At 39.5% G+C, this 17,206-nt stretch overlaps 1 protein-coding gene across 10 annotated transcripts in view; it reads left to right on the top strand.

The window, feature by feature from the left end:
* Positions 1-17,206, top strand: part of usp2a (ubiquitin specific peptidase 2a) — a 58,344-nt gene that overhangs the window by 34,023 nt on the left and 7,115 nt on the right. For 5 of the 10 annotated variants that reach the window (XM_029445954.1, XM_029445956.1, XM_029445953.1 and 2 more), the window contains exons 4-7: positions 13,878-13,928; positions 15,739-15,862; positions 16,278-16,389; positions 16,558-16,668. In XM_029445954.1, coding sequence (XP_029301814.1) covers positions 13,878-13,928; positions 15,739-15,862; positions 16,278-16,389; positions 16,558-16,668 — 398 coding nt within the window. Of the gene's footprint in view, positions 1-2,211; positions 2,381-2,471; positions 2,728-13,249; positions 13,406-13,877; positions 13,929-15,738; positions 15,863-16,277; positions 16,390-16,557; positions 16,669-17,206 lie in introns of those variants that run through there. The other 5 variants (XM_029445961.1, XM_029445958.1, XM_029445960.1 and 2 more) reach the window with 5 other exon arrangements.

The raw sequence follows: 17,206 nt of genomic DNA on the forward strand, positions 1-17,206 counted from the left end.
ACAATACAAACATTGACTCTTTGCCCCTGTCTCTCACGTTGTACTTTTCCACCTCAAGGATTTAGAAATTCAGACACACACACACACACACACACACACACACACACACACACACACACACGCACATGCACATGCACACACACACACACACACACGCACATGCACACGTACACACACAGAGACGTTTAGCCTTGTGATGGAATGTGCTCCTTGGCTATTTGTTGTGTACACACGCTTGAGCCTGGGTCATGAGATTGCTGCTGTTGCACTTCTTTCACTCTACACAGCCGTTCAGCTAAAGTCACCTACACTTCATTTCAACCCTTTCTCTGAAGACATGTACAGAGATGCATGTTCCATTGACATGGTCAGTAGCTGATCATTTAAGGCAGGGGTGTCAAACATGCGGCCCGGGGGTCAAAACCAGCCCGCCAAAGGGTCCAATCCGGCCCGCGGGATGACTTTGCAAAGTGTAAAAATGAGTTGTTTTGATCATAAAGTAAAGTATTGTTCCAGATACCTGTGACTAAATGTGTTGTGCCTTTGTAGATACACTGTGATCTGTAAGTTGTAATGCACATGTGTAAATGATAAACTGAGGCATAATATTGTTGAAATTGCATTTACTAGTCCGGCCCACTTGAGATCAAATTTAGCTGTATGTGGCCCCTGAACAAAAATGAGTTTGACACCCCTGATTTAAGGGAACAAAGGGATGCCTTTCATGGCACACTTTTTTTTCATAATTTGCCTGTTAGGTATTTTGGTGACCCTAAACTAGACTGCCTGTGAGTGGGAGGGGAGGTACAGCACATTCTGTTGACTTTCTTATTAATTAAGACTAACTCCCTCATGTTAGGAAACTTTCAAAAAATGGTTAAAACGCCCAAAGGTTTTTGATCTTTAAAGGTCATCAGGTGGTTGTAGTCAGCCTTGTGTAACCCCCAGCAGTACTATAACATGCTATTCCTAATATTTCCTCAACAATTCTATTTTGGACTTTCTGAAATGTCACAATATAAACCTCATTTACTAAAAACAGATGTAACAGCCCATTGCTTCTTGCTCAGTTGGATTCAATCACACTTTAGTGTGTCACCTGACCATGGTCATGGAAAACAATGATGCAACACCTGTTGTTCCAAATTTTGCTTTCGGCAGTCTACCAACCAACAAGATGTGTTTAGAGAAAAAGAGATACGTTTGCTGCTCTGGAGGAAAACCTTTTTTTAGCAGTGTCTTTTATTTTGATGTCATTATTTCAAGTCTCTTCAGCTATTAGTTTGTCAAGGCTCCTTATTATTCCTTATTAATAATTTTTGAGTAAACCATTTAAAAATACTTGGATACTCAGCCTTAAAGCTCTTATATACAGTATTTTTACATTAACAGTGGATCAAATAACAAACAAAAACACAACTCCAAAAGAATGCTAACATTGCTCTGTAACTGCTGGATGTGTAAATAATCTACTGTATGATAACAACTTTGCCATATGAACTAAAAAAGTGATAATATGTCTGTTTTGTGTTGACAGTTTGTTTCTGCTGTTCCCAATGGGCCAAAAAAATAATCCATGCATGTTTAGGACATTCAAAATAATGTGTGATTGAGACTTGTGGTTGTTTTAATATAGTTTTTTTTCTCACACTTTCCTGTTTCGATTGTTGTGCAGTATGAAATTGATGTTTGAGCTTTACTAACTTTCTTGACAAGGTAACAACATTAATCTTTTTTTAATATAATGCAAATTTGAACAAAAATGGCTAAATAAAATCTATTTGAAATCTGTATCTTAAGATAATTCATAGGATTTTGAACCATATTTGATGTTTTGACAAGTGTAACTGTCTGCATCTAGGTTGACGAACTGCCTTTACTTGGGTAGTGCTTGCTGGTTAAATGTAGATTTGCAAGCAGACATCCTTCATCATCCTCTTATTGTGACGGAGTACAGCTGACTACTAAAGCCCTATTCTTTAAAGTTGCTTATTAATCAACGGAACCTCATTTCTAACCCCTGAGTTGTCTCCTTGGACCACAGCATTAGTCCTTCAGGTTGTTACCCCCGCGGGGTGGAGAAGGATGGACTCTGACGTAGAGAGCACGGCGGAGCGCTCGCTGACGTTTGTTGTAGGCCGACTTTTACCCGAGCCAAAAGGGGCGGACCTCCAGTCCTGTAAAACGGAATGGGAACACAATATGCAATTTTGCCGTTTAGTTGCGTATACCTGCTTAGACGGATACAACAGACAGTAGCTCTTTTGTCATTATTATGTGTTTTTACCTGGGCTTTATCGCGCTCCACATGGTTATTATACTGTAAGTAATATAATTTAAAGGGAAAGCCACAGGTCCTCTATTCGGCGTGTTTTGTGAGGTTGGTGCGGTTATATGAATGAATGAATGAATGAATGACAAGGAGCCAGTCAGAAACGGAGTAAAACGTCTAATTTGCCTTCCTGCTATAGAAAACGGCTGAACACAAACCAAAGAGCAGGAGCGCTCAAAAAACCTCCGCCGCCATCTGAATAACTCGCATCGGGTCGTCGGCTTCGTTCCTCCGCCAGCATGCCGAGCATGCGACAGTCATACACGGTGACCGTACCTGAGGAGCCGCCGGCCGCTGCTTTCCCGTTTCTGAAGCAGGAGATGCGGAGAAAAGGCAGCATGTCTGGCTCAATGCTGGTGTCAACTTTCGTAGGGCTTCTCATAAACCAAGCCAAGGTAAGAGATAGTGCTACCTTCCGTTTTCTCTGCTTCGAAAAGAACATAACACCGAACCCCATTCAAAATCAGGCAATGTCATGTTTGTAGCGTATTATTTTTTGGCAGAGCTGCAAATCTCGTAGGCTAAGGCACGAGTTAAATGCTTTGTGAATTGGCTGGCATTAACTATGAAATGAATCATATATAATATACTAAACAAGTGTTATTCAATAATACAGATACCATTGCCGATGGATGTCGTATCCCCACTATGTTATGTCACTTAAAGACTCGCAGTGGGTGGTGAAAAAAATAGTAATAAAGTGATGCTTTACGGGTATTATGATGCCTTCAATGATTAACAATGTATTACTTTATACAGTTTGAAATGGGTTGTGTTCATGTGTAGCCTAAATGTGAGCAAGAATTGACTACGGTTCACATATTTTGTAGGAGAGTTATGATAATCCCGTGGAGGCAGAAATGGTCATTCTAAAGAGAACACAGATGTTATTTCACTGATAATGTTACATATCTTGTGAGAGTCTCAGTTTAATGTTGAAGTGAGTCATTTGTAGAGGTAAGCCGCTCTTTTAAGCCGCTGTACTCCGCTGTGCCAGGATCAGTAGGCCTGCACTGGCAGGTCACTGGTTACATAACCACCGTTTAATCCTCCTCATACACTACAGCTGCTCTTACTATACTACGCTTATGTATCTCACTGTAGGTCTGTAATGGAATTACATACATATATAACACATTCTGACAGGGCTTTCTTTAAGCAATGCAATATCTAGGATATCTGTGTGTTGCCTCAGGCTTTTGCCATATGGACACAGCCACATATACAGACAAATGTAGGTCTGAGTACACTACACAATGTACCAAAAACCATTGGTGTGTAAGCCAGTTCAGCCTTAATACACAGCTATTATGGCAATACTTTTAATTGAAAGTTGCTCTTGATGTTATGTGCTGATTTAAATTGCTATGCCTGTACCTTTATTCATTTCAATTTTCAAGTTCAAATATCTCAACAGGCTGAATTTATGTAAGGATTTTCCCTGCATTTAATTATTTCATGACAGAAAAGCCTCTTTAAAATAATATTGATGAATCCAGGGCATAGAAACTCCTCTGATAAACAAGATGGACTACCAGCCAAAAAGCAAAGGTTTTACTGTATATTTTACGCTGAGTTATATCCTCCCACACTGGAATGTTATTCGTAATTAAAAGTGATTTGCCAATAAATGACTCTGGCAGCAAACCAATATCCTGGCCTAAACTGTGTACAAAAATGGGTCCAGTGGTTAGCATGTAGCCCAACTGACAATAGGATACACTCACTTAGATGATGTCTGCCTTAACGCTGTCATTACTGTCCACACATTGTGTGGATTTCTAGAGGTTAAAATGCAGTGTTGGGTAAAATGAGATTTAATAGCTTACTTGTCAGCTGTATTTGTTCTCATATGAGAAGAAGAAGAGGAACGACTTTTAGTTTGTGATCACCAGAGTCTTGCTGCTGTAATTGTGTGTGTGTGTTTGTGTGTATGTACCCAGGCTACAGCGTGGAGTGGAGCTGCTGTGTGCCAGCTTCTGTTATGTAATGAGAAATCACATTAGAATACACTTTATTGCTGGCCAGGGCTGGCAGCTTGGCACACTTTCTGTGTTGTTGTCACTGTCCACCTGCTCCTCCTGTCCCATCCTTCTCCTTCCTCTCTTGCTAATCAAATGTCCTCTACTTCTACCTCCCTGCAGGCCACCGCATGCATGGCAAGGAAAAGTGCTCTATCTTTCTTCTAGTGTGTGCAAATAAGAAGTTGTGCACGAGAGAAATGTGTGTAATCATGAGCTTACATTAGGGTGTGTGTGGTTATCTGGAATCATGCACATGTTTGTGCACAGCAGGCTCACAGCACAGCACTGACAGCTGTCAAAGGTTAAAGGTTGCTTTCTGCAGCAGTTTCCCAAATGCTCTTCCACAATGACTCTAGCATTAAATCTAATTCTTAAATTATGAATCAACAGAAAATCATCGATTAATCACTCAAGCCATTTATCATGCAAGAAGTCTCACACACACTGTTGACTGAAAGATTGCGCGATATGGTTGGAAGCAATATCACAAAATGACACCCATGCACTTGTGAATATATTTTACGATTTACGATATTGTGTCGATACATGAACGGCAAGTCGACCTCTTATTATATAAACTATTAATATAGCAAATACAAATTAAAGTTTTGGGTAACCATACATTTTTCTGGCGTGCTTATGGGTAAACTTATGGGATTGACATGAAGTTGGTCAAAACAAATATGGATTCAAACTGCATAATTTTTTGTTGAAAAAACCCCCAGTAATATTTATGTATATACGTTATTGCAAAATGTTTATAATTACAATAAGATTTTATTGTGACTTAAGTATTGTGATAATATCGTATCGTAAGGCCTCTTGTATGTTAAATTACACTAAATATGTACTGCTCACAACACAATAAATATTTCTAATAAATAGTGATATATGAAGGTTCAAATACTGGATGACCGGAAAATACTGATTTTAAGTGCTAGTTCACATTCAGACTTGATTTAAAATTTGCTCATCCACTTATGTAATCATTCTTGTTTGTAATTTGCCATCATAAGCAAGCCTTTCAAATGTCAGGGATGTAGTGCTAGGCTTATTCATTTTTTATACCAAAGACAATATCTTCAACAAGACCCTGAGTGTACAACACTGGCATTAACTTCAGCGGGAGAAACTTGGCAGTAGATCTTTCATATGAGGATATCATGTGCAGTATTTATATACAGTGTACAATTATGAGGTGTTACACATTAGTATTTGGTTATTTTCAGCCTACTTGTCAAGGCCTATGGTGTGATCTTTCAGTATAGTGTGATCTGATGAGACACAGAGGCCCATGCCTCAGTATAATGTAAACACCAGTCTGTTAGCTAGTAGTCAACTTTGCTACCATTGAGGGTGAATTATTGTCCTGGTAGAGAAACACATACCAGTGGAGATGTGTGAAGATAAACAGCTGTTACATAAGAAGCCAATGCATTGCTTTATGGTCACATGCTCTGTAGCTGTTTTGTTTTTTTAATACAGGCAAATTACAATTAAAATAATGATAGAAACACATAACAAACACCACAATATAGTAACATGACAGGATAAACTCACAAAAATGGAAATAAATAACTAAATGAAATACCGTGAGGCAAAACTTAATAGGATTAATAAGATCCCTTTAGTAATTCAGATAAATAAGTTGACAGTATCGATACATTTAGAAACTGAAATATACATATGACAGGTGAAGCGTATGTAGTATTTTATATAGTCTATAGTTTTATATACATATCACTTTTTGTCCCATTTGATGTTGTGAAAGTGTTTTATTGAGCTTTAAATACAAATATTTCACTGAACTGAATAATTGTATTCATTATTTAGGGACAATTTCCATCCAGAAGCCTCAACATAATGTTTCTAGGTCTGCATTTTTAATAAATGTTGAGTGGCCTAAGCCAATTTTGGATATTGTTCCACAGACTTGCACTTCTCCCGGGTTTTGATCCAATGAAATGCCATCAAGGGGACAGTTCATAGGATCATAAGCTGCATTTATTTGTATTTCTCAGAAAGGCTTTTTAGTAAGAGGATCTCATTTGACTTGTTTGCATGCAAGTGTGTGTTAGCGTGTTTGAGAGAGATGACCTGTGGCTCCACGTTACCAGACCCTGGTTCAACAAGCTCACATTACTTGATGTCGTCCCTCTGGGTGCTTATTAGAAGGGAGAAATAAATAGATTGTCTCTCTTTCCCGTCAAGTGCAAATGTGTTTGTGTCTGCACACTCACACAAACTAATGTCACTTCTGCTCACATGGGAGAAACTCGACAGAAGCAGAAGAGGTAACTCATAGAGAGCGAAAGAGAGATTGTTTATGATGGTCTGCCAAATGGAGAGACAGGTCAGTAACAGGCTGTTCTGCTGCTCTCTCTCACGCTGGTATGGCAGCCAATCAGCAGTTGGCATTCGGCACTGCCAGGTGGACCCAGGCATCCTGCTGCTGGTAGTGTGAAGTTTAGTTTGAAGCCCCAGAGACACAAGCAGAGCAGCGAGGGGGGAAAGGGGCATTTGTTATTGCTATGGAGTAAGAGGCCTATTATTCAGGCATTGCCAATACTGTAGTGAGATATAAGCCATCCACATTGATTTTTAATGAGCTTTTTCAGTTCCCCTTGATTTGCATTTTTATTGTGATTTAATATCATTATTATAAAGCGGCGCACAACTGTCATTGCTAGTTTCAAACACAGGCGGTTTTCATTTTCCCACACAGCGGCCGTGTTGTGTAAGTGACACATCTTTTTTTGGGGTCATTAAGTATAGGCTGTTTTTTTTAATGTTTGCATCAATGTGATAAAATAGGTTGCTTTATCTGGCATTTAATCTGCTGCATAAATAGAAACAGACATTACTTGCCTGTCATTTCATTCATAAACATTTTCTAAGTTATTTATGTAAAAATGTACTATATCACACTATATATGTGTAGATACTGTGGCATAAGATTATATACACCATGATGGACGATTCTATCCATATACCTCACTTATAATGTCCTTTAATGATTTTAGTAATGGTAACAAATCTCAAACCAAAATAAATCAGTATTGCTGTCTACACATGTTCATATACACTATAAAGAGTAAAGTAAATAGCAGATGGTACAGAGACCATCAGAATGCTGAGCACTCATTTATAGTTTGGAATAAGCTCCCTTCTGGGATTTCATTAAGCTATATCATCACTTGTGCTCTGAGCTTGTTATTTTCCCACACCATCTCGTCTCCACCAGGTTTAAATTTCTAAGGAGCTGCTGCTGCAACAAGTATGTGCAGTTGGTTGCAGTAGGTTGTTTAAAGGTAGCAATGCATCTTTAAAAGCTTAGGTCTAATGATAACGTCACTTCACTTCAAACAGGAACATTTTGTTCACTTGCACTTGTAACTAATACATGACAAAATGCACAATATATAACATTTGTACCGGACAATGTAGTTTTTTAAGATAAGATTTGGGCTTTCAGTCACACCTGCTGATTTCTGGTAAAGTAGGAATCAAGATAACCGTGGAGTTTACCTGTAAGCAAACAAACTGTTGTTACATTCTATATCTCACCAAAACGCATTGTGTATCCTTACAGGTCTGACAAACGTGTTGAATGCATTTATTTTCTCATGAAAGATTTGCAAAGCAGATTTTTTTAATTGTTTCTTTTTATTTCACATGTTACTGCCTCCAACTCTATAATGTATCCTTTTTTACGTGTACTTGTGAGAGTGGAGCTTCGAAATCCCTTTTCCTGAACTCAGATGTCACTGTTTAGACAGTAAATGTGCGTCTCATGAACTCTATCAATCAAGTGCATGGGTGTCAAGTAGAAAAATCGCTTTAGTCGCTGTGTTGTGATGGCTTCGATAAACACACAAGTGTAAATACACAGTGAATTTATTATTCCTACACAGTTCTTTTTTTTACTTATGGCAAGAATGTATCCTTGAAAACCGTCCAGTCAGTTGAGCCTGTCCTTCTCGTTGTCACCTTTTGATCTATATCAGCTGATGTCTGATGCTAAAGCAAAGCATGTCAGGCTTTGTTACACTGGAATTCCTTAGATTATGCTTGATGGAAACATAGAATGCATGCTGGACAGTTATTTCTTCCTGCTGCGGGCCAAAGTTCATTTAGTGGTAAAATGATAGAATGGTAGAATCTCCTTTTTTCTCCTGCTAGTTTGTTGTGTCTTCTTCTGTTTTCCTATTAAGTCACCCTGGAAAATAAAGCCATAATAAGAGGTTATTCATTCCTTCGTCTTCACCTTGCTTTGACCCATTTCCTCTGCTCCACCACCGTCTTCCATCCCTCAGGCCAGCAGTCCCACATCTTAGAATTAATTGAGCACAGTGGATGGACGGATTTTACTTCCCCCAAGCTGGGTACACGCCAAAAGGACATTTCCGCTGTCTCTTATTCCCTGGCTTTATAGGAAGTGGTTCAATCTGGCCTGCGGAATGCTTCTTAATGTGGCCTCTCTGTTCACCATGCTTTTTAGGCCCCAAGGGGTAGGGTTTCAAAAGTAGCTTGCTAGTTGCCTGAGCTGCTTCTGTTCTGACATTTTTAAATAGAGCATTTATGCAAAGTTTCCCCCTGAGCTGCCTCTTTTGTGTACAGTACGTATCAGTCCGCTCACATGGAAAGACTGGGAATATATACAGTGGATGTATGTTCCCTCTTGTGACTGTTGGTTTTATGTATCCGCTCTCTTTATTTCTCCCGCCTGCTCATCTTTTCCTTTGAACTGATTTATGTGTGTTATGTAAGGTAATATATTATTATAATATCTTATTGTGTTGTTAAATACTCCAGAGGGATGCACAGAATAACTGTTGATCCATGATGACTAATCAATCATACAAATATACAACATATATATATATATATATATATATATATATATATATATATTAGGGCTGTCACAATATCAGATTTTCCCTACACGAACATTGTGGAAAAAATAATCCACGGTAATAATATCTATATCATTATTCCCCCTTTAATTTTGGGGTTTCTTTTAGGAAGTTTTTCCTTGTGCGATGCGAGGGTCTAAGGACAGAGGGTGTCGTATCCTGTACAGTCTGTAAAGCACACTGAGACAAATGTGTAATTTGTGATATTGGGCTATATAAATACATTTGATTTGATTTGATATCAAATTTGGGGAATGAGTCAAATTCATCTTCAACTTTCTTTATTCTGTATTTTCTCTCTTTTTTGTCAAAAGGGTTAGCTGGAGAGAGAATCTGTAACCATCACTGTGTATGTACAAGGATTTAAGAGGCGCTGGATTATTTATTTGTTTATTTATCAGGGGTGCCCACACTTTTCTGGCTGGGGGGGTGGGTGAGTAGTTAATTCCTCTCCTTTCCTCCGCTATGTCTCTGACTGTAGGTGTGTGCGCTCGTGTGTGTTTGTGGGAGCGAGCGGAGGGAATGTGAACTCGCAAGGCAAGAAAAAAACAAAAGACTTTCAGGGGGAATATATATGTATATATATATATATGTATATTAAACAGTGTGCGATCTACCCGCACTACACTCGACCATTTGGGCACCCCTGTTTTACATGATATTGTCCAATGTCTAATATTTACATGATAAATATCACGCTATTGACAATACCGGTATATCGCGACACACACACACACACACACACACACCCATATACTTTATATATACAGTATACAGTATATATAGTGAGTATAGTATTTTACTTGTTACTTTAGGAAGTGGGGAGGTCGTCAGATGTAGAAAGGCGAAGATGGTGGGACTGTATCTCAGCGTGTCACAGGATCTAAGCACTAACTGTAATACTGGTGTTGACAGTGGTGTGTGAATGGTTATATTTAGTTTAAATAATATTAATGTACTTAGTACTAGGGTTAATGTCACAGGATGCTCAAAGGCTCAATATATTTGTTTTCTTCGTGTTATTGCACAAGTGTATGAAAGAGCCTTTGCAATATGTAATGTTGACTTCCCCAAAACTTGGCTTCAGATCTTTGATATTTCTCTATAACATTGAATATTCAAGACTAAAGGTTAAGATTAACTGTGTTTGTGGAGGAGCCTGTTGCTAATACTGAGCAACTGACTGAGAGAATAGATAGTAAGAAAACTCTTACCTGAACATCTAAGAGCTTTTTTATTTCAGACTTCTTACTTGTATATTATTTAACCTATTTTTGAAATGATGTACCTCTGTACACTGTGTCGCTTCATTTTATCAGGTGTGGCTTTCAGTGGAGAGTGTTAGTGTCCCATAGCATCCCTAAATGCTGCTTTAAAAAAAAAAGTAAAATCTTGAGTTAAAAACGGAATCAACCTGTGTGTTGGTGGAATTGAAATGCTGAATATCAGAACCAAATATTTGGATGTTTTGAGCTTCAGTCTGAAAACGATCCCAGTCTAAAAGTCGCATCAGCTACCAGTTCCTCACACTCTGAGTCACACACACTCAGCCTCTTCACCGTGATGTCACCATGTCCTCTAGCTTTACGTCTCGCAAAAATAATAAGAGTAGCGTTGCTACGGAGACATAGCCGTGGTGTCGTTTCATTGTTGTGACGTCTGTCGGCCGGCTGAAGGATCAGCCAATTGTGAGTGAACAAGCAGGCGTTATTAAAAGCAAAGCTGCTATTTTTGGGACTGGCTGTGGCATTACTCAGCAGAGTGCAGCAAAGTCAGACTTTTACATTCCAACGGTGGGGGGGGGTGACCAGAGAGGATCGGTCCTGCATCCTGTCACACCAGAGTCATCACAGACTTCTTGAAGTTGGACACACAACAGGAAGTGTGTGCGTGTGAGTTTATGTTATATGTGGCCGTGGCTAGTAAAGTGCTCCATTCATTACAGTGGAATTTACACAAAGACGGATTTAGATAAGCCATAGTTAATTAAACTGTAGATTTTCCCCGTCCACATGCTGACTCTCTTTCTCTTGAATAAGAGACAGATGGCCGAGGTTATTTATATAATAGTAAAAAGCCCTTCCTGTAACAGTTCTCATAACTAGATAAGCTTCAGGCTCACGGCACTAATGAACAGACGAACATGCTCTCGATCATGTGAACCTTCAGAAGGCTCAGAGCAGAGCTAAGGACAGGAGTCCTCACTTTGATTTCTGCTGTCTCATTCAGTGTCCTTTCTCTAAGCCAAGCGGACCCCTCTGGTTTGAAAAATGAAGCCAATGCAAAAGGGCCTTAAACCTGCATTCTTTCAAATTGCCAGCAGGGGGTGACTCCACTGGTTGAAAAATAAATCTGACAGGTGAATTCACAAAAGGATTCACTTGCAAATAAGACGAAAATAAATTCTGAAAGCTCTCTCCAAGGGTGAAATGCAGCCGTAACTGTGCAGTCAAGCAAAAAGTGTTGTGATGCTCCTGTGCTAGTCGCACGTATTTAAATGAGTTAATATGCAGAAATCTGGACCAGTCTCTGCATTCACACAGTGACAGGGTCATGAAAAATTAATGAATAAAGCTTTTAAATGAGAACAAACGAGATTTAAATAATCAATCAAATTCTGAATCAAGTCAGGGCTTGTGTCTCAGGCTGACTCTCACTCCTCGATTCTCAAATCAAAAGTCTCGGTCTTTGCCCACCTAGACTAAAATGCAATCCTGGAGTTTACAAACTAAACTCTTTAGTTTAGAGGAGTAGTGTGGACGCTAGCAAAAGTGATGTGTTTCAAAAAGAAAACATCAGAGTGGATGCAGCGTAATATTACCATCTGATGAACTGAACCCTGCACTCTTCATGTTGATGCACAGCAGCAGGTTAATGATACTGTGACAATTCAGAGCATTTCCCAGCACACTCATGTAACACATTCTGAGACTCTTAGACTGCTGATACCTTTTTGAATGGTGTGATCACAGAGGACTACTCCTTCGGGTCAGTGAGGTCATCCAGTGTAGTGTGCTCATTCATGTGTGTCAGGTCAGCCTACATCCAGGGTGTGGTGAGGCTGCTGACCGCAAGCCTCATTCTGTCTCCAGCGTCTCTACCATGTATAGTATTTGCTATTTGTCATCTGTCAAAAGTTCCTAACTGATTCAGACAACGGTAATAAGCTCTCACATCACTCTTTATACATGTTTCCCGTAATAGGATTTTTAGTGAACAGTTACATGATCGTTGCTTTGTTTTCTTTTCATTTGAAGCCTCTGTTGAGGTTTTTCATTGAAGCTTTGAATGTCTGGCGTCATTATTTTATGACATCATTACCCTAAAACTCCAAACATACGGTACAGCCCGAGTAGCTTTTGCGTGGTCTCACCTTGGATTCTGATCCGTTTTCATGGTGGTCCTGACACACAGTACTCTCAGTGAGTGTGCTCGAGCTTCACTACAGGTGAGGGTAACGGGGGGGGGCTGCTGGTGCTGCACAGTTGCTCTTTGCCTAGAAAATAAAAGCTCAAGTTTCCACACTGTTAGTTTCTCTACTTGGCCTCTAGTCAGCTTGTTGTTGCTCTATACATACATACTGTGTCAGGAATGATTCGGTGATGAAAGATGAATCATATTTGGCATTGCTCGCATTTTCTGAAGCATAATTGTCTGCTGCCTCTGCTCCTTGGTCGAGGGCACAAGTTTATTCCTAATCCACCCCCGCGTTCTTTGTTAGTTCTTCCTCTAGATACTCAATTATATAACCACTCAACTTATGTCATGAAATCTATCTGCGGCAAGTGATGACATAAGTTCCGCCAAGCATTTTGGTTTTAAGAAGTTGAAATGATGATGATATGCTTTGCCATCTGTTGTGCTTCACTGAGCTGAAATGTCTTTATTTCATGATGTTGACGATTTGCAACGATAAAAACTGCAGTGTAGAAAATCCTTAAGGTGCACTGATTGTGTTTTTCACTGAACTTGATCAGATTTCTGCCATCTGGGAGTGAATACCAGGAGAGGAAGCGACTGTGAGATAACAAAAACAAGTTCTTCTCTCTAGATAATTTTCACCAAGAACAGCCTCCTGTCTGTCCCTCCGATACAGACTCAACACACACATTCAGCTGCAGAGTGTACAGACAGTATGTATGGGTTTTGCTGATTGGCCAGCTTCCTGGGGCTATAAAGTACAAATGTGAAACACTTCAGCAGTGTTAGAAAACAGCTGATGGTGATGTACATTATAAAGCTGGTTTATTAAATAAGAAACACAGTGCTGAATATGTATATGTATTTTAGAAAATGGAGTGAATGAGAGAAAGAATCAAAAATATTGAAAGTATTCATCAGAAATGATATTTGGATGTTTGGATGTATTTCAGTTCAGATCAAAAATACCATATTCATCTATTACTGATCAATTCAAGGTAGAACACGGCACATGAAGGCGCAGACATAAGACATAGTGATAAGACAAGGAGATACAAGTTCAAACATTCTGTTGAAAAAGGTGTATCTATAGGCTGTCCACTTTCACTGTGTGCATGTCTTATGACTCCTGGAATAAAGGAGCCTTCAGAATTTCATCTATATATTGTGTCTTTTGTCTTTCAGAATTCAAAGAGTGCCCAAGGCCTGGTGGGACTAAAGAACCTAGGAAACACTGTAAGTACAGTCAGCAGCTGGTTACGTCTGTCTGGAGCCAAACGTCTTCTTCTTCACACGTTACATTCTCATCATCTGCTCGGTGTTACACTGATAGCAGTTTGTTGATTTCACACAGAGTGGTGGTCCAGAGTTTCTATCTACCAGGCAACAGGCAGGAGAACGGCTCCTAAAATAAACAGTGTGTGTGTGTGTGTGTGTGTGTGTACAGTAACTTAATTTGAGAGCTCTGAACTATGGACCAGGGAGGACTCTCTCTCTCTCTCTCTCTCTCTCTCTCTCTCTCTCTCTCTCTCTCTCTCTCTCTCTCTCTCTCTCTCTCTGTGTGTGTCTGTATGGTTGGATGTTACCAAACTGCACATGTCTGATGTGGACACGTGATGGCAGCGTGTACACAGTGCTGTCTGTGTGATTATACTACCATTCATTCACTTTGTCTTGGAAAGCCTTTAAATTTAATGATATCAAATCAAATGTATTTATATAGCCCAATATCACAAATTACACATTTGTCTCAGTGTGCTTTACAGACTGTACAGGATACGAAATACATTTCCAGATTGACAAAACACATTTTAATTTCTCCAAAATGATGAAGCACTCTACATTCATCATGGATGTATGACTACATATTTATATCTTAAAAAGACTGTCACATAATCTTTGGGCTGATTGAATGTCAGGAGTAATGTTCAGCTTTAGAGGTATTGCAGAAATGAATACTATGTGGCCTCAAGGAGTTTTACCTGTTAGCATGTGTCACTGCAGACCACAGTTTTTGGAACTGAAGTGCGTAAGGTCAATAAGGTGTTCAATTCTGCATATGTTCAGGAAAACTGTAACCTGATGTAATAAAATATATCAAACCCCTCCAGGTGTAAATTCAAATGTTGCACACCTGTCCATGTATTGACACCAAAGTGCAAAAGCAATGAATCAAAAATCCAAAATACATGTTATTTCTCTTACCTATAGTGCTATTTATCTACTCAGATTGTTTTGGTGTGAGTTGCAGAATGTCGGAGATAAATTCCATAGAAATGTATATCGAATTACACCCAGAGACTGTCACCGTGCACAGGGAAGCGTGCACTCGTCTGCGGGGTTTGTTCGGTAGAAAGAAAATAGTTCCTACATGAACCTGCTCACAACAAGGTGTGTGGATTATCTGGAAAGAGACATTGCTGTTGAGTTTTTCAAATGTATTCTCTTGGAGCTTTGAGCATCGAGTTCATTATAATGTAGAGAAGGCCGACGTCTCTACGGCCGATATCTCCAACACTCACAATCTCTCACCAAAACACATAGATTGATAAAGAGCTCTACAGGTAAGAGGGGAAATATGCATGTGTGTAAAAACAGTTCATTGTTTTTTTTTATAGGGCGTTAAGTGCAGGAATATTTCTTGGACTTGTAAAAGTCTGGATATAGTCCGGCTAACCAGCTGTTGGCTGTAGCTTCATGTTTAGTGTACAGACATGAGAGTGGTATCAATCTTCTCATCGAACTCTCGGCAAGAAAGTGGTTAAGTGTATTTCCCAAAATATCCACATTTTTACATTTAATTAGCTAGATTCAGCTATGGAGAGCATTCAGCGACTATGTTATAGTTTGAACTAGATTGTAAGGATACTGATGGATTTTGCGATCTTTAAATAAATTCTCTACATCAAAAACGGATATTTACAAGACAAATGTAAATTGTAAGTGTTAAGTCCGTTTTTTATTTCTCTCCATCAAATAAGAGTCATCAATGAATGGAACTTGACGTTATTTCATGTGTAAGAGAGTCAAATGTTTTTCCTTGCAGTGTTTCATGAACAGTATTCTGCAGTGTCTCAGCAACACACACAGCCTGAGAGACTACTGCCTGCACAACTCGCACCGCAGAGACCTTAACAACAACAGCCGCACCAACACAGCCCTCATGGAAGGTGAGCGACGTGCCACACAGGCCCCCTAGAGTCTAAAACAAGCACTTCTCACAGCTGCTCACACTCACTCCCTCTTTTACCTCTGTATTAGATTTGCATCTTTCAGAACACGTGTTAGGAGAAGTCAAACTGGTTCATCCTTTGTATTTCACAATGTTTTTCTAGGTCTTTTAACAAAGTCTTAAAAGTCTGGAAAATGGTTCATTTAATGTTTTGAATTGTACTCTTAACTGTACAAACCCTGTTTTAAGTGTTTGCAATTGCATTAAAATGTATGAAATCTCACACAGGACATGAAAAGGAGTTGTACCTTCAGTTCACCATCAACCTGTCCTGAATGCATTGTTATGTAGAATCAGCCAAGAGCATTTCATGCCCCAGTGTGTGAGTGATTTGAGTGTTTCTGTTCTGGTAGAATTTGCCAAGCTGTTACAGACAATGTGGACGTCGTCCAGCAGTGAGGCAGTCAGCCCGTCAGAATTCAAAACTCAGATCCAGAGATATGCTCCCAGATTCGTGGGATACAAGTAAGCTCTCTTCACTTTTTATTAGTTGTTGTGTGCTGTTAGGAGCACTTAGCATTGCCTCTGTCTGATTAATATACGACTGCAAGACTACAAGTCTAGAAACATGTCTGAAAACAGTAACTTCAGCAGATATTTTTACTTCTGACTGACTGTTTCTGTGTCTTGCAGCCAACAGGATGCTCAAGAGTTCCTGCGTTTCCTCCTGGATGGCCTGCACAACGAAGTAAACAGGGTCACTGTCAGGCCGAGAGGCTCTGTTGAGGACTTCGACCACCTGCAGTAAGTCATCTCTCCCCTGGCCTTACCCTAAATGTCATAAAACATATACAAAGACACACAAAAAGACTACAAAGACACACACAATGACTACAAAGAGACACAAACAACAAAAAGAGGTTAAACAACTACAAAATCTGTGTGTCTTGCTCATATGTAGGAGAGGTGGTGGGGCCTCTTGCATGTCTATGCCAAGGGGCCCATTGTATCATAACCCGCCCATGATGGTATACATAATGTAAAAAGGGCCTCGGCAACATAAACCATTAAGGCTTCCTCATTAAGCTTTCATTCAAGGCTCCGTGTGATAGTTTCACCTCCTGTGTTGTTGAGTTTTTGCTCTCTGGGGCTCTGATCAGCTTAATGCTTCAATTCTTCTTGGATATAATTAGCAGTTATCTAACCACAGCTTGTTTAAGGGTCAAGTTAATCTCTGCAACTCTCAGTATTACCCTCAAAACAGGTCCACTCTGCCTAAATATTCAAAACAATGCAGAAACATTTCCAGCTTGAAAATGTGTGTCAGGGTAGAACGTGTCTT

Source organism: Cottoperca gobio, chromosome 13 (genome assembly GCF_900634415.1).
Source record: "Cottoperca gobio chromosome 13, fCotGob3.1, whole genome shotgun sequence".
Lineage (NCBI taxonomy): Eukaryota > Metazoa > Chordata > Actinopteri > Perciformes > Bovichtidae > Cottoperca > Cottoperca gobio.